This window comes from Manis javanica, chromosome 4 (assembly GCF_040802235.1).
Source record: "Manis javanica isolate MJ-LG chromosome 4, MJ_LKY, whole genome shotgun sequence".
Taxonomy (NCBI): domain Eukaryota; kingdom Metazoa; phylum Chordata; class Mammalia; order Pholidota; family Manidae; genus Manis; species Manis javanica.
In genome coordinates, this window is record NC_133159.1 from 36,235,191 (window position 1) to 36,253,741 (window position 18,551).

Here is an 18,551-nt window from a genome sequence, read left to right on the forward strand (position 1 = left end):
TCTGATGTGGCAGCCTCGCCAAAGTATACTTCCATTCTTCCCTCCCAGCTTTGGTACTATGGCAGCCCTACATTTTAAATCTACATGTTATAAACCGCACAGTAAATCGTATTTCCTTTAAAACTCAATTATCCTTTAAGGGGATTTTTAAAATAAAGGCAAGTGATGTATATGTACCCACTTTACCATTTCCGATGTTTTTCTTTCCTTTGTATAGATCCAGATTTCTGTCTAGTATCATGTTCCTTCCCTCTGCCTTAAAGACTTTCTTTAACATTTATTGTAGTGCAGGCCTGTTGGTGATGAATTATTTCAGCTTTTGTATATCTGGGAAATATTTTGACTACCTTTTTGAAAGATATTTTCACTTGGTATTGAATTCTAGGCTCAGTACTTTATTTCTTCACTACCTTCTGGCTTGCGTCTTGTTCCAAAGGAAGTCTGTTGTTATCTTTGTTCTGTGTGTTATGTAATTTTTATCTCTGGCTGCTCTCAAGATTTTCTCTTTATCACTGGTTTTAAATAATTTTATTATGATATGCTTTGGTATACTTTATGTTTCTTGTGCTTGGAGTTCATTGAGCCTCTTGGAATGGTGTGTTTACATGTAATTATCAAGTTTTAAACATTTTCAGTAACTATTTCTTCAAGTAATTCCTCCCTTTCGGCGACACGAGTTACACACTTGTCTGCTTGAAGTTGTCCTGCAGTTCACTATTGCTCTTTCCATTTCAAATTTTTCTTTTTCTCTGTTTCATTTTCTATAGTTGCCATTGCTATATCTGGGTTAATCAGTCATTTCTTCTGTAGTGCCTCATCTTTTGTTAATGCCATTCAGTTTAATTTTCATATGAGACTCTCTTAATCTCTAGATTTTTTCTTAATAACCTCCATAATTTCTCCTTAACATGCTCATACTTTACTGTGCCTTTTGAAAATATAGAATATAGTTATAGTAATGATTTTAATGTTCTCTTCCACTAATTCTATCATCTTTGTCATCTCTGGGTCTATTGCAACCCACCCCCCAACTGCTCATTATAGGTCATATTTTTCTGTTTTCTTCCATGCCTGATAATTTTTTTATTACATACAAAACACTGAATTTGGCCTTGTTGTATGCTGGATCTTTTTTTATTCCTTTCAATATTTTTGAGCTTTGTTCTGGGATGCAGTTAAGTTACTTGGAAACAGTTTGATCTTTTTGAGGATTGCTTCATTGGGTGGGACCAGAGTAACATTTGGGACTAATTCTTTTCTTACTGCTGTCCCATGAATTACCAGGTTTTCCCCCTCTGGCTGGTGGGAACACAACTATTCCTGACTCTGCATGGGCACCAAAGAGTGTTACACTTGCTCCTTTTCTTGGGTATTTCCCTCAACTCAGGGAGACCCCAAGCTATGTGCAGGTCACCTCCTCCCTGTGCTGTTGGTGGAAAGTCTTTCAAATAGTAATCTCAGGCAGTCATAGGACTCACCTTGCTCATTTCCCTTCTCTTAGTGATCACTGTCCTGCATTGCTTGTTGTCCCATGTCTGAAAATTGTTTCATTCTTTTGTCTGGTTTACTTTTTGTATAAGGTGGAAAGGTAAATCTGTTTTTTGTTACTCCCATCATAGTTGGAAGTGGAATTCTTTTCTGATTTATATTTTAAAAGGTGTTTGTTGAGAATAGATTATAGGGAGACAAGAGTGGAAGCAGCAACACCAGTGAGGAAGCTTATCAGTTCAAATATGAGATATGGTGGCTTGGTCCAAGGTGATACTGGTCAAAGAAGTGAGAAATGATCATGTTGTGAGCATATTTTGATGATAAAGCCAACAAGACTTACGATGGATTGATATATAAAAGGAAGGAGTCCAGAATGACACAAAAGATTTGTATTGTCTTCATTATATATTTGAATAACACCAAAGCATGAGAATTTATGAGACTTAGCTCAAGGTCAAACAGCCAATCTCAAACTCAGATCTTCTCACTCCAAAGCTCTCTGTTTCTTTCTACTATAACTGCACTGATACTAAGACAGTGAGTAGTATAAGCCACAAGGGCTAAAGGAGTTGAGAGAAAGGAGAGACATTTTCCTGCTTAAAAGAATGAAGGAGAATTCACCAAAAACTTCATTTGAGCTCATGCTTCCTAAAGAATGGGTAGAATTGGTTAAGTCAAGAAAGGAGGACATACCTGTTGAGGGAAGAAGTGTGAGCAGGATTCCCTCAGTCTGTGTCAGCTTTCCAAGGGTCAGGGTACTTTCATATGTACATTCTATAAAACTCCTCATGTTCAAAATAAACTCATGAAAGACTTAGAGTTTCTTTTCTTAAGAATACTTATATCTTATTTGCCTTTGGGTAAGGGCTGAATAAACACAGATACATTTCTTTTTAAGAAAACCCTAAAGACAAAACCTTACATAAGAACCTTAACTAAGGAAAATAGATTATTTACAGTAGGATTAATTTGAATGGCCATGGTAAGGAGCTCAAATGCTGTGGGAAGCTATTGGGAGTTTTTTAGATGTAATTCTCATGCTCTCATATATGTTTTCTTAAAATATTGCTCTGGCTGATGGGTGAAGAATAGATTGATGAGGGTAGGGGGATGGGCAGGAAGAATCAAAGTGGAAAGGAGCATTCAGAAATCTTTATAGACTTGAACTAGGGTACTAGTAGTTACGGAGGTACTGAACATTGTTTAGACTCTGGGTATATTTTAAAGGTGTAATTCACAGAATTTACTGGTTGTTTTGGATATGGGTATGAACAAAAGAACATTAAAAATGATTCATAGGTTTTTGCTTGAGCATCTGGGTAAATGGTAGTGTCGTGTAATAAGACAGATACAATTTAGAGAAGAGTTGCAGGTTTTAGAGGGAAACTCAGGAGCTCTTCTTTGGAAATGTTAAGTTTGAGATGCTGCTTTTAGACATTAGGTGGATATGTCAAGTAGGCATTTGGATATATGAATCTTGCACTCAGAAGAGAAAGCACAGAGTTAGCAATAAAGGGCTGGGTATCCTCAGCACCATAAATTTAAAGCTATGAAACTGGTGGGGGCAGGTGTGGAATTATGTATGGAGTGAATGTAGGAAGAGAACTTTCAGTTATGAGCCCCAGAGTACTAAATGATTTAGAGATGAGGAAGAGAAGGAACCAGCAGGGGAAATGAAAACCAGTAGCTAGTGAGATAGGAGGTAAACCAGGAAAACATTATGTCCTAGAAACTAAATAAATATCAAGAAGAGTTACATAGATATTAGGTTGAACAAAAGGAGCCAAACACAAAATATACATAGTGTGTAATTCTACTTATGGAAAATCAAGCAAGACACAATTAATATATGGTGATAGAAGTAAGTGGTTGGGGGACAGGGGGTGGACTGGAAAGGGGTACATGGGAACTTTCTGGGGTAATACAATTATTCTGTTTGTTTTGGATGTTGCTAAATGGATGTATAAGTTGTAAAGATTCATTGCACAGGACATTTAAGATCTGTATATTTTATTGAATGTAAATTATAGCCCAATTAAAAAAAATAGCAAGTTACAACTGTCAGATGATGTTGCAAGTTTCCATAAGATGAGGACCAAGAATTGACAGTTTTCATTGGAGACCTTGATAACAGTGGTTTCAATGGCAAGATGGAAGTGACTGTGTAGAGTGGGCTAAAGACAGAGTAAGAAATGGGGTGTGAAGGTGACAAGTACAGAATCCCTGCATGGAATATTTCCTTAATGGGAGCAAAGCAAAAGGCGAGTCAGGAGAAGTCTATGGAAGTTTGTATTTTTTAAGATGGAAGAAATGACAGCATGTTTTTATGATGATAATGATCCAGTAGGAAGTAGAAATTCATAGCACAGGAGAGGGAGGGAAGTGCAGGCACAGACTTCCTGAATAGGGGAGTCAGGGGTGTTGACTTTGAAAAGAGCTTGGCCTTTCCTTCTGCTATTGCAGATGGGTAAGTAGAATATACGTGTGCAGATTTAAACTAATAGGTTTTCGTAGGAGGAATATGTAGTGCTTTTTCTTGTGTTGTTTCTTTTGCCCCCAGTTAAATGAAAAGCAAATTCAGCAGATTTGGGGAAGGAAGTGCTGGCGGTTTGGGAAGAAGATGTGAATTAGTTGTCTGGGAGAGAGCAAGTGAGCACATTACCTAGGTAAAAGTAGTATTGTTGACAAGACATGCTTGACATTTATCATCATACATATTAAGAGACATCAGCCAGCGTGATTTTGGATTTTTCTTCAGTCACCTTTAGCCACCCAGGTACAATTGCAAAATAGATGAAAAGTTAGGATTCCACCAGGACTGTGGTGTTCTGGGGGATAATAAGGTTTCAGTTAGAGCTAGAATTCAAAGTGAATGTTTAGAAAAGAAGCTAAGGATATAGGGAATTTGCTGATGACAGACTGAGTTCAGGAAGGCAGAGTAAGCTTTTTTTTTTTTAATATCAAGGCATGGAGGAAGACTTGTCAAATTAGAGAATGGGAAGGTTGGATGTTTATGGTGACTGAGGTAATGAGGGGTGTGAGACATGATTTGCTTAGTCCCAATGGTTTCTTAGGTGCTTATCATTTCTAATCATAATCTTGTTCTTGATATTGATCTCAGTCCTTCCTGTGTTTTCTTATCACATTCCAGTAGTCTACAGAGTCTGGTTGCGGCCTATTGCCACAGCTTCTATAACCTACTTTTCCTATCATTCTCCGCTCCTGCCATCCACTCGACTTCTTTGTGGTTTCCTGAACATTCTCTGCCTTTCTCTTTCTCTCTCTTTCTCTTTCTTCCTATCATTGTTCACTCCAGTTTGAGGACAGACTTTCTCTTGTTGCCTTCTGCTTCTCTAGCACCTAAAACAGTGCCTGATACATAGTAGGTACTCAGTAAATATTTGGATGACTAATTGGCATGCTTCCCTAATGCCTTTAAAAGATGGGTTGACTTTCAAACAAAGGTATATGTATTTTCCAGTAGCAGGTGTAGTATGAAATGGCTTTTCATCATGATTTGGTTTTCTCCAACTATAAGAAAAAGCCTTAGGCATCAACGTGTAGTATAGAGACAGCTTCATAGATGGAACCCAGGCTTGTTGTGAAATTTAGGGTGAAATGAAAATATTAGTTAATTCATTGATTAAGCAGTTTTAAAAAATAAATTTTGTAGACTAACAGTTTCATTTTTTATGGCAAGAACATTAATTTTTTTATGAAGTATGAGAATATTTATGACTTGCATTTTTTTTAAGTCAGATTTGCAATGGTCATTCTTCATTAGATACTGTTTAAGACAGAATTGTTATCTTTAAGAAGCTCCTTGTGTTTGCTTGGGAGACAAAACCTAAAAATTGGAAAAGGGAAATTGCAATGGCAATACAAGATAAAAGTAAAGGCAGTGACAAAAAGTAAAGAAAGTGACAGTGACAAAAGTCATTCCAAGGTGGAACACAGTGAATTGTGAAATCTCAACTGGTAAAGCAGTTACTGACCCCAATGCAGTTTAATACTGCTAAGCCCATAGAATGAGGTCACTCTTGTTCCTCAATAGTCATCGAGTTCTCTGAGCCCATGATGCAACCTGTTATAATTGACATTTGTGTTTTCATTGCAGTTGTAGGACAAGTAACCGCAAGAGTTTGATTGTGACTTCTAGCACATCACCTACGCTACCACGGCCGCACTCACCACTCCATGGTCACACAGGTGAGTGCCTGAAGGTTAAGAAAGATGGAATGAAAGAGTAGCCACATGCCAAGTATCTTTTTTTTCATTATTGAAGTATAGTTGATATACATTATTATATTGGTTTCAGGTGTACAAAATAGTGATTTGACAATTACATACATTACTAAATGGTAAGTTTAGCTACCATCTGTCAACATATAATGATTTTACAATATTATTGACTATAATCCCTATGCTGTACTTTCACCCCATGATTGAATTATTTTACAATTGGAAATTTGACCTCTTTATCTCCTTCACTTGTTTGGCCTATTCCCCCACACCCCTCTCCTATTGCAACCACCAGTTCTCTGTATTTATGAGTCTGTTTCTGTTTTGTTCTTTCAGATTCTACATATAAGTGAAATCATAGGGTACTCGTCTTTCTCTGACTTTTCTTAAGAGATGTCCAGTTTCTTTTCTACCTCTTACTTTGGGCAGTTCAACTGACAGTTTACACTGTCAGTTCACTTAGCAGACGGAAGCGTACAGGGCATGCTTGGAAATGTGTTCAGTCTGTTTTTGACTCTTAGTTGTTTCTTGCCTTGACCTGTCAGCATTTCTTTTGGTCCTGAACATATCTTAGGGCCAAGTATGTATTCTGGGTCCACAGCCTTTATTCTAGTGTGTTGAGAGTGTGTTATTGGCTCCAGTCATCTGGGGCCATGTGATGAGGGCTCCGTGAACATTTTGTCCTACCAGGCCCCAAGGATCAGGGCTTACAGAGACAGCTTTCTGCCTCATGGGATTCCTGTTACTTTACCTCCATTGGGATAGGAGTCAACAAAAGTGAGAGGAATATTTGTTTTATGTTGACATTGCTCTCACTTATTGAAGTTGAAACAAATGATCTCATTCAGACTCTGCTCCTTCTGGAATATGGACTCTACAGAGAGTATAAGGTCTGATTTACTTGTCTCCCACTGAGGAATATGTAAAAATTGTGAGGAAGAAGACCTCATTTGAGTTAGCCATGTATTTTGGTCTAGACATGCTTTCTTGCAACTCAGGGAGACAGATAAGGGGACTCGGCTCTGCTGAAAGAGCTGCACTATTCATTGCCCCACTGTTCACAGTGGGAGTTTCAGACCTAGGAGTAATGGAAATGGAGCAGGCTTGAAACCGTAGGAAATTGTTGAGAGCTTGCTGTCTGGATTTGGTGAACCATGAGGCTTGTCTGTCTTGGGGCAATAAAAGAGTACCAGATCAGTGAAACAGTCTGGCATCAAGCTGAACAAAACAGATCTGTCCACTTGAGTTTGTCTCCTTGCTCACAGTTTACTGTATTTTTGGAGGGAGAAAGTGAGAGTGCATGTGCACGAATTGCTTGAGCACCCTGAGAATCTGGTGATTCTGAAATTGATCTTTGTGCTTGGGAGAAGGGTCTCACTTTAATGAGCTCAGATCCAGCTCTTGAGTGTCCTCATATCCCTTTTCCAGGAATCAGTAAAACTCAGATACTAACTCTCACATTAGAAGCACCACCACAAGCATGGGAGGACCCGGGGAATTGGAGACATACTTGATCTTTAAAGCAGAGCTCTCATTGTACCTCAGCTACTTTACCCCCAGAATTGACTGGGTTATGCATTAGCTAGATAGCACATTTTGCCCTGGAACTTTGTAAAAACTCAGCATATACCTGACCTGGTCTTTTCATCATGCAGTAATAAATTTAGCATGTCTAGACCTTGTACATAGTCTCAGAACTGTAGTGTGAGTACTGGGCAGTAATTTACTGGCTGTTCTTCTCTGAGCTGATTATCTTTATTTAGATTCCTGACTGTTAGAGTTTAGGACTAACTCTTCCCTACTCAAGTGGCTTTGATTGAGAACATCATCTGGCCTTTTCAGCCTGCCTGAATCTGTGGACTCTGGCTTTGAGTTAACATGCATAACATGCTTAGTACCCCATAAATGTTAGCTATCATCACCATCTCTCCCCAAGTAACTGAGGAAAATCCAGGCAGGCCTCAGATCGAGGAAGGAAGAATTGACTTAAAAGCCCAACAGATGAATATAGACTGTATTTACACAGATGTTGAGAAAGGCAGCACTGGCTATTCATTACAGATCAAACTTCACATTACATTATATCTCAAATCCTGATACATAGGTCTATAGGATGTTCTAAGACTCTTTAACTTTAAAGTTGAGAATCTGTTGAATAATATAAGGCCTGTTGACTTGAAAGTAGGTCCATTTGTTCCATATAGTTCAGTTCATTTATTAAATATCTACTACACACACACACTATATGTATATAATAAATACTAAATATCTTACTATCTTAACCGGTGTGAGATGATACCTCATTGTGGTTTTAATTTGCATTTCCCTGATGATTAGTGATGTGGAGCATCTTTTCATGTGCCTGTTGGCCGTCTCTGTTTCTTTTCTGGAGAAGTGTCTGTTCAGGTCCTCCACCCATTTTTTAATTGGGTTATTTGTTTTTTTGGTGTTGAGGCATATGAGTTCTTTATATATTTTGGATGTTAACTTCTTATCAGATAAATTGTTTATGAATATATTCTCCCATACTGTAAGATGCCTTTTTATTCTGCTTGTTGGTGTCCTTTGCTGTACAGAAGCTTTTTAGTTTGATATAGTCCCATTTGTTCATTTTTGCTTTTGTTTTCCTTGCCCAAGGAGATTTATTCAGAAAAAAGTTGCTCATGTTTATATTCAAGAGATTTTTGCCTGTTTTCTTCTAAGAGTTTTATGGTTTCATGACTTACATTCAGGTCTTTGACCCATTTTGAGTTTACTTTTGTGTATAGTTAGACAATAATCCAGTTTCATTCTCTTACCTGTAGTTGTCCAGTTTTGCCAACACCAGTTGTTGAAGAGGCTGTCTTTTTCCCATTTTATATTCATGGCTGCTTTATCATATATTAATTAACCATATATGTGTGGGTTTATATCTCGGCTCTCTGTTCTGTTCCATTGATCTATGGGTCTGTTCTTGTGCCAGTACCAAATTGTTTTGATCACTGTGGCTTTGTAGTAGAGCTTGAAGTCAGGGAGTGTAATCCCCCCAGCTTTGTTCTTCTTTCTCAGGATTGCTTTGGCTGTTCAGGGTCTTTTGTGGTTCCATATGAATTTTAGAACTGTTTGTTCTAGTTCATTGAAGAATGCTGTTGGTATTTTGATAGGGATAGTATTGAATCTGTAGATAGCTTTAGACAGGATGGCCATTTTGACAATATTAATTCTTCCTATCCATGAGCATAGGATGTATTTCCATTTACTGGTATCTAGTTTCTCTCATGAGTGTCTTATAGTTTTCAGAGTCTTTCACCTCCTTAGTTATATTTGTTCCTAGGTATTTTATTCTTTTTGATGCAGTTGTAAATGGAGTTGTTTTCCTGATTTCTCTTTCTGCTAATTTGTAGTTAGTGTATAGGAATGCAACAGATTTCTGTGTATTAATTTTGTATCCTGCAACTTTGCTGAATTCAGTTATTAGTTCTGATAGTTTTTTGGTGGAGTCTTCAAGGTTTTCTATGTATAATATCATGTCATCTGCAAACAGTGACAGTTTAACTTCTTCCTTACCAGTTTGAATGCCTTTTGTCTCTTTGTGTTGTCTGATTCTTGTGGCTAGGAACTCCAATACTATGTTGAATAAAAGTGTTGAGAGTGGGCATCCTTGCCTTGTTCCTGATCTCACAGGAAAGCTTTCAGTGTTTTGCTATTAAGGATGATGTTGGCTGTGAGTTTGTCATACAGGGCCTTCATTATGTTGAGGCATGTACCCTCTATACTCATTTTGTTAAAAAGAGTTTTTATCATGAATGGATGTTGAATTTTGTCAAATGCTTTTTCAGCGGCTATTGAGATGATCACATGATTTTTGTCCTTTTTGTTGATATACAATATTGATTGATTTATGATATTGTACCATCCTTGCATCCCTGGGATAAATCCCACATGGTCATGATGGATGATCTTTTTGATGTATTTTGAATTTGGTTTTCTACTATTTTGTTGAGTATTTTTGCATCTGTGTTCATCGGGGATATTTGTCTGTAATTTTCTCTTTTTGTGGTGTCTTTGGCCTTGGTATCAGAGTGATACTGGCCTCATAGAATGAGTTTGGAAGTATTTCTTCCTCTTTTTACTTTTTGGAATACTTTAAGAAGGATGGGTATTAGCTTTTCTTTAAATGTTTGATAAAATTCAGCTGTAAAGTCATTTGGGACAGGAATTCTGTTCTTAGAAATTTTGTTTTATTACCAGTTCAATTTCACTACTGGTAATTGGTCTGCTCAGATTTTCTGTTTCTTCCTGGGTCAGTCTTGGAAGGTTGTATTTTTTTGGAAAATTGTCCATTTCTTCTAGGTTTTCAAATTTGTTGGCTTGTAATTTTTCATAATATTCTCTAATAATTCTTTGTAGTTCTGTGGCATCTGTTGGATTATTCCTTTTTCGTTTCTGATTCTGTTTATGCCTGTACAGTCTTTTCTTTTCTGGGTAAGTCTAGCTATGCATTTATCTATTTTGTTTATTTTCTCAAAAGAGCCAGCTCCTGGTTTCATTGATTCTTTCTACTGTTTCATTCTCAGTTTTATTTATTTCTCCTGTGATCTTTGCTATGTCCCTCCTTTTACTGATTTTGGGCATCATTTGTTCTTCTTTTTCTAGTTTCTTTAATTGTGAGTCTAGACTGTTTATTTGGGATTGTTCTTGTTTCTTAAGCTAAGCATGTGTTGCTATGTACTTTCCTCCTAGAACTGCCTTTGCTGCATCCCACAGGGTTTGGGCTGTTGACTTGTTGCTTTCATTTGTCTCCGTATGTTGCTTGATCTCTGTTTTAATTTGGTCTTTGATCCACTGATTATTTAGGAACATGTTGTTAAGCCTCCGTGTGTTTGTAGGCCTTTTGGTTTTCTTTGTGTAATTTACTTCTAGTTTCATACCATTATGGTCTGAGAAGCTGCTTGATACAATTTCAATCTTTTTAAATTTATTGAGACTCTTTTTGTTGCTAGTATGTGATCTCTTCTGGAAAATGTTCCATGTACACCTGAGAAGAATGTATATCCTTCTACTTTTGGGTGGAATGTTCCATGTATACCTGAGAAGAATGTATATCCTTCTACCTTTGTGTGGAATCTTCTGTAGATATCTGTTAGGTCCATCTGTTCTAATGTATTGTCCAGTGCCTCTGTTTCCTTCTTATTTTCTATCTAGTTAATCTGTCTATTGGTATGACTGGTATGTTAAAGTGTGCTAAAATGAATGTGTTACAATCTATTTTCCCCTTTAATTCTGTTAGTATTTGTTTTACATACTTCGGTGCTCCTATGTTGGGTGTATAGGGTTATATCCTCTTGTTGGACAGATCCCTTTGTCATTATGCAATGTCCTTCTTTGACTCTTGTTATTTCTTTCTTTTGAAGTCTATTTTGTCTACTATAAGTAATGCTACTCCTGCTTTTTTCTCCCTATTATATACATGAAATATCTTTTTCCATCCCTTCACTTTTAGTCTATTTATGAGTCTCTTAAAGGCAACATACAAATGGTCTTGTTTATTTTTCCATTCTGCTACTCTGTGTCTTCTGATTAGTGCATTCAGTCCATTTACATTTAAGGTAATTATTGATAGATATGTTCTTATTGCCATTTTATTAATTGTTTTCTGCTGTTTTTATGGCTCCTCTCTGTACCTTTCTTTGTCTTTTATACTCTTCTCTTGTTATTTAATGGTTTTCTTTGGTGTTGTAGTTGGATTTCTCTTACTGATTTTTTGTATATCTATTTTAGGCTTTAGGTTTGTGGTTACCATATGGTTCAAGGATATCTTCCTGACTATATAACTATATTAAGTTGATGAATGCTCTATTTCAAACACAATCTAAAAGTACCTTTTTCTTCTTCTTCCTCCTCCACACTTAATGCATTAGATGTCATAATCTGTACTTTTTGTGTATCCCTTGATTGATTTTGTGTATAATTTGTTTTACTACCTTTGTTTTATTTTTCTTCTTACTTGTTAAGTAATTGATCTACTACCTTTACTACAGGTTTGTTTTCATTAGTTAATACTATTTAGCCTTAGGAACATTTCCATCTACAGCCCTCCTTTTAACATATCCTATAATGCTGGTTTAGTTATAAATTCTTTGAGGCTTTGTTTATCTGGAAATTGTTTAATCCCTGCTTCAAATTTGAATGATAATCTTGCTGGATAGAGGATTATTGGTTGAAAGTCCTTCTGTTTCAATGCAGTAAATATTTCATGTGACTCCCTTCTGACCTGTAAAGTTTCTGCTGAGAAGTCTGCTGATAACCTGATGGGCATTCCCTTATAAGTAATCTTTTTTCTCTGTCTGGCTGCTTTCAATAATCTCTCCTTATCCTTAATCTTTGCCATTTTGATTATTATATGTCTTGGTGTTGTCTTCTTGGGGTTCCTTTTGTTAGGGGCTATCTGAACTTCCATGGCCTTGAGTGTCTATTTCCTTCCCAAAATTCTGGAAATTTTCAACAATTATTTCTTCAAAGAGACCTTCTATCCCTTTGTCTCTCTCTTCTGATAAGCCTCTTCTGAAAATACTGTTTCATTTGGATTGGTCACACAGCTCTCTTACCATTCTTTCATGCCTAGAGGTCCTTTTTTCTCTCTGTTCCTCAACTTTGTTGTTTTCCTATTCTTTAATTTCCATCTCACTGATTGTCTCCTCTACTGGCAGCAATCTATTGTTCATTTCCTCCGTTGTATGTTTCATTTCAGTTACTATATTCTTCAGCTCTGTGTGGCTCTTTTTCAGCTCATATATCTCTTTGTTGAAGTCTTCCCTGAGATCTTCAATACTTTTCCACAGATCAGTGAGCATATTTATGACTTTTACCCTGAAATCTTCACCAAGAAGATTGGTATTCGCCATTTCATTTAGCTCTCTTTCTGGTGTCTTATCCTGTAGTTTTGTTTGGAACATATTCCTCTGCCTCCTCATTTTTCAGGGTTTCTCTATTTTTTTTTCTTTGCTTTAGATGGGTCTGCTATGCTTCCTGGTCTAGCAAGTAATGATTTTGTGAAGAAGGCATCCTATGGTGCCCAGAAGCTCAAGACTCTTTCCTCTCCAGGGCCTGGTTCTTGTTGCTCTGGAGCCCCAGTTGCTGTTTATGGGCAATGGGCAAGGGCTGCCCTTCTGTCTGTCTGCCTACTGGCAGTGGTTTTTCTCAGTCCACTGCAGCCAACAGTTTGCCTCAGTCAGCAATTTGTGATCAGAGCAGTGGCTTCTGGGACTGTTGTGGGCAGACTCCCCTCTGCCTGCCCTGCAGGGATGGTGGGACTGTAGGGTTAATAGGTGGCTGGGGCAGTTGCCCAGCTCTGGGGCAGGGCAGGCACCTAGCAGGGGCTTGGTTGCTGGAAGGGAGGAAGGAGCTCTACAGGTACCTCCCTAGTTGAGCTGAGCAGGGCTGAGAAAGCTGGAAAAGCCTCCTCCTGCCTGCTAGGCAGCAGAGTCTAATGCTGCTGGACTGAGTGGGCTGGCATGCAAGTGGTGGGCAGGGAAGCACTAGGGAGGATGGAGTGTCTGGGGCTCCTGAGAGTGCCAGACCTTTTAGGCCAAGGGAGGGCTAGGGAGGTATTGTCCACCTGCCCGTTCTCCTGCAAGGATAGTTCCATCCAACCCTCACCCCTGTAGTACCCCTCCCACTCCTGGCAAGTCTTTCAAATTACCACCTCTGTGTTGGATTTCAGTGGAAACAGTGGAATGTATCTGTCTTCCACAAGTGGCTGGAGTCTCAGCCTCCCAGAGTGTTCCAATTGTCCCTGGTGTCCAGAACCCAATGCAATGTGGACTCTTGCTCCCAGAGCAGATCTCCAGGGTCAGGTTTGCAGAGTTCCTGAGCACCTATTCCCTACCTGCTCCTTTCCCTTTCCTCCCGCCTATGGGCTGAAATGGGGAAGGATTTGGGTCCCAATTAATTGTAGCTCTGTCACTTTACCCCTCTCTGTGTGGTTGTCTCTTCTTCCCCAGGTGTAGGTGGCCTGTTCTGTATGTAGTTCAGGTCATTTTCCGGGTAAGTTGTCTTTGCTGAAGTTGCTTCCTTGGTGTGTGTGTGGGGGGAAGAAGTTTCTGCCTTGCTTTCCTACTCCACTATCCTTTTTTCAAAAAAATGAGCATCATGTGACGTCTCTCCTTATCCCAATAATTTTTTCTACTCTGATGTCCACTGCTTTGTCTGAATTTATTATAGCTATTCCCATTCTTTTCATTGATGTTAGCATGATGTATCTTTCTCTGTCCATTTAATTTTAACCTATATATGTATCTTTATATTTAAAATGACTTTTAAACAAAGTATAGTTGTGTCTTGTTTTTTCCTTCACTGTAGCAATTGCTATCTTTTAACTTAAGTATTTACACCTTTGACATTTAAGGTGATTATTGATATAGTTGAATTAATATCTACCATATTTGTTAGTTTTCCATTTTTTGCTTGTACTCTGTTCTTATTTTTGTCTTCTCGTTTTCTCTCTTGTGGTTTTAAGTAAGCATTTTATATGATTCCATTTTCTTTCTTTTTTTAGTGTATTGTAGTTTTTAAGTGTTTGCTCTAGAGCTTGCAATATACATTTACAACTAATCCAAATTCACTTTCAAATAACACTCTACCACTTCACAGGTAGTACAAATACCTTCTAACAAAAGAATCCTGATTCCTCCTTCCTGTCCTTTGTATCATTGCAGGCATTCATTTCATTTATACATAAGCATACATGACACATGGGTGCATAATAATACATTGTTGCTATTATTTTGAACAAACTGTTATCTGTTAGATCAAATAAGAATATGAAAAATCAGATTTAATTTTACCGTTATTAATGTAGATCTGATTGATCACATTTTGCTTTTCAGGATTTTTAACATTTTTAATAAGGCAGATCTACTGGCAACAAATTCCCTCCATTTTTGTTTGTCTGAGAAAGTCTGTTTCTCCCTCACTTTTGAAGGATAATTTTGCAGGGCACCAGCAATTTAGGTTGGTATATTTTAAATAATAAATTTAATTTCTATAATAGATACAGGGCTATTTGGGTAATCTATTTCTTTCTAAATAAACTTTGGTAGTTTGTGTTTTTAAGAAAATTTTCAGTCTTATAAATTGTCAAATTAATTAATATGCAATTGTTCATAGGATTGCCTTTTCTTCTGATCTTTAGAACCTGTAAGCTGTCACCTCTCTCATTCCTGACATTGGTAATTTCTGCCTTCTTTTCTTTTTCCTGAACAGTCTATCTATAGTTTATTAATCTAAAAAAATCAGTGTATGGTTTTGTTGATTTTCTCTGTTGTTTTTCTGTGGTTTTTAAATTAATTTCTTCTGTGTTTTTTGTGATTTCCTTTACCTGGGTTTCATTTGCTCTTCTTTTTCTAATTTCTTAAGCTAGGAGCTGAGGTCACTGAATTGAGTCCTTTTCTAATATAAGTGTTGAGTGATGTAATTTTATTCTAAGAACTGCTTTGTTAGCAATTTCTGATGTTTCTTATATTTTTATTTTTATTTAGATCAAAATACTTTTCTAATTTCCCTTTTGTTTCATCTTAGACTCACAAATTATTCAGAAGTGTGTTGTTTAGTTTCCAAATATTTGGAGATTTTTCAGAAAGCTTTTTTTGTTGATTTCTTATTCAATTTCATTGTAGTTGGAGAATCAGACTTCCTATGTCTTGAATTCTTTGAAATCTACTGGACCTTGAATTATGGTCCAGAATATGATCTTTCTTAGTATATGTTCCATGTTCATGTAAAAAGAACATATATTCTGCTGTTTTTTGAATTTATAATTGTATTCGATGTGTCAATTAGGTCAAATTAGTTGATACTGTTAGGTGTTCTTCTAGGTGTATTTTCAGGTGTTCTTTATCCTTACTGATTTGTCTCTTCTCATTTATTTATTTAATCATTTATATCAGTATGGACCAACAGACATTTATTTCATAGTATGGATTATAATCTATTAATACTTTCTTTTATTGTTCAAATTGTTCCAGCTTTGGCCATTAGGAAATCTTGCTGTTGGCTCCTATTCCCCTTTGACATAACCTCATCAGTGTGTTTTTTTTGTTTGTTTCTTGGTTTCTTTATTTTCTGGCACTATAGGATGTTCCAGGCTCATCTTGTATATTTGTTACCCCAGTAATATTCCGCTAGTTACCTGTAGAATCATTCTAGGAATAGCCATTTCTCCAAGGAGTTCTTTTTATTGGAGTATAGTATTGGAAACCGAGATCTAGGTACTAGATATGTTCATTGCTACCGGAGTGTTTTTTCTTTTAGAGCCTCTTAAATATAGTAGTAGTGTGTATACAAACTTGTGTATGTAGCATTTACACATATCTATAAATGTTTCTCTATGTAACCATCTCTATTAAACATGAGATCCTACTGATGTCTCCAAGTCTATTCCATTATCACATGGATCATTTTAGTTTCATCTCCTTACTATCTGTACATTTCTACTCTAGCAGTTAGATACCTGGTTCCCACCATCCTCCATCCATACACTTAATTATTCAGTTCCATTGTACATGTCTGGCAATGTCAGAATTGTTAACCCATACTCCCTTGGGAAACAAATTTATTGAGTTGAGTACTGTCTGATATGTAGTTCTCTTTGCATTTAGTCTTACAGACTTCATACATTTCCAAAGTTTCTTAAGTCAGCACTTTTCATTCCACCTCCTTCAATGAAGTTATTTCATGCATTTATAATACAGTTAGATTCTCTTGTCACAGTCTACATTCTTCCCTGGGATCTTCCGACCTCATAAATGATATTTTAAATTTGCATACACTACTCTTTGTGTTATAAAGTTCTGCAGGTTTTAACAAATGCGTATTGTTTTTTATCCACCACTACAGTATCATACAGAATAATTTCATTGCAGTAAAAGTGTTTGATTGCACAGTGTTTCATCTCTTTGTCCTTCATCCCTCTGCCCCACCCCAGCAACCACTGAGCTTTTTACTGTTCTGTAGTTTTGCCTTTCTAGAATGTCATATAATTGGAATCATAAAGTACACAGCTTTTTCAGATTGGCTTCTTTCACTCTACTAGGCATTTAAGTTCCCTCCATGTCCTTTAATGGCTCAATAGCTCATATCTTTTTAGTGCTGAATAATACTCCATTTTCTGTATATACCACAGTTTATCCATCTGCTAACTGAAGGACATCTTACTTGCTTCTAAGTTTGGCAATTATGAGTAAAGCTGCTATAAACATCTGTGTGCAAGCTTTTGTGCGGACGAAAATTTTCAACTCAATTGAGTAGTTCAGTTGCTGCATTGTATAATAGGACTATGCTTAGTATTGTAAGAAACTGCTGGGATAGAGGAAGATTAAAGATGGCGGCATGAGACGTGAGACAGAGAACTCCTCCCAAAACCACAAATAATATGAAAATATAGTTAATACAACTAACCCTACAGCAACAGGAAAGAAGGCTGAACCAGACTGCATACAGACCTCATGAACAGAGCAGACCTCACGAAACAGGGTAACATACCAAAGCTTTGACATGGCGGGACCCAAGCCCTTCCACCACCCAAGCTCACTGGTGGGAAGAAGAGAAACGGAGCAGGAAGGGGTTGGAAGCCTGGGACTGCTGAACACTTAGCCCTGGAGATCTGCTTTGCAAGCAGAAACCTACATTGTGTCATGCTCTGGAGGTTGGGGAGCTGTGACAGGTGGAGTGCTTGAGACTGAGACTCCAGCCATTTGTGGAGGATGGGATCCACATCTGGCCGCCCTGGGACAAAGGAAAGGCAGGCAGTCTGAGAGGCTTCCTAGCAGCAAGAGGGCTGTTGAAGGGGTGGGGTTTGCATGGAGCTTGCTGCATGAGAGAAGGGAGAGGTGGACAAGGTTGGCTGGGTGCACTCTGCCCAGCAGGCTAGGAACTTTGAGGACCTTCAGGTGCTCCATCCCACTATCTGCCTACTCAGCTCCAAGGGCCTCCCCTGTAACATGCCGCCTGCTGAGCCTTTCTCCTGGCCTGATGGCACTGGATTGCAAACTAGCAGTCACTGTGCTGGTGTCAGGCCAGCCAGAGGGAGGCCCCACCTACAACAGCAAGAGACGCAAAGCACAGAGGCTTATACATCTGTGCTCATCCCACTGGCTCTGATACTGGAGACAGGCACTGCAGATGAGAATCAGGAAGCAGATCTTTCCTCCCCCCAGGCACTATCTCCACTTCCCTACGATGCATAACTTACTCTAGGGGCTGAGCAGCTCCAGAGGCTAGAGCTTCTGGACACTAGAGGGCACCACATAGAAAAATGAAATGTCAAAAGAACCTGGTTCAGACCAAAATCTCACAAACCCCAGAAAAAGGTCCAAATGAAACTGAACTCACCAATGTTCTTGAAAGAGTTCAAAATAAAAATCATAAACATGCTTATGGAGGTACAGAAAAATTTCAAGAAGTTAGGGACGAATTTAAGACAGAGATTCAATCATTAAGAAATTCCATATCTGAAATGAAACATACAATGGAGGGATTTAAAAGCAGATTAGAGGTAGTAGAAGAGATAATAAATGGAATAGAAATTAGAGAAGAGGAATTACAAAGTAGCTGAAGCACAGACATGAAAAAGAATCTCTAAGAATGAAAGAATATTGAGAGAACTGTGTGACCAATTCGCATTATAGGGATACAAGAAGAAGAAGAGATAACAAGGGATAGAAAATGTCATTGAGGAGGTAATTGCTGAAAACTTCCCCAATCTGGGAAAGGAGATAGCCTCTCAAGCCATGGAGGTGCACAGATCTCAAGGAACCCAAGGAAGACAATATCAAAACATA

General features: G+C 37.8%; 1 protein-coding gene across 25 annotated transcripts in view; it reads left to right on the forward strand.

Moving 5' to 3' along the window:
* Positions 1-18,551, forward strand: part of MAST2 (microtubule associated serine/threonine kinase 2) — a 347,954-nt gene that overhangs the window by 278,949 nt on the left and 50,454 nt on the right. For all 25 annotated transcript variants that reach the window (XM_073233836.1, XM_073233839.1, XM_037021931.2 and 22 more), the window contains one exon: positions 5,609-5,700. In XM_073233836.1, the coding sequence (XP_073089937.1) occupies positions 5,609-5,700 (92 nt within the window). The remainder of the gene's footprint in view (positions 1-5,608; positions 5,701-18,551) is intronic.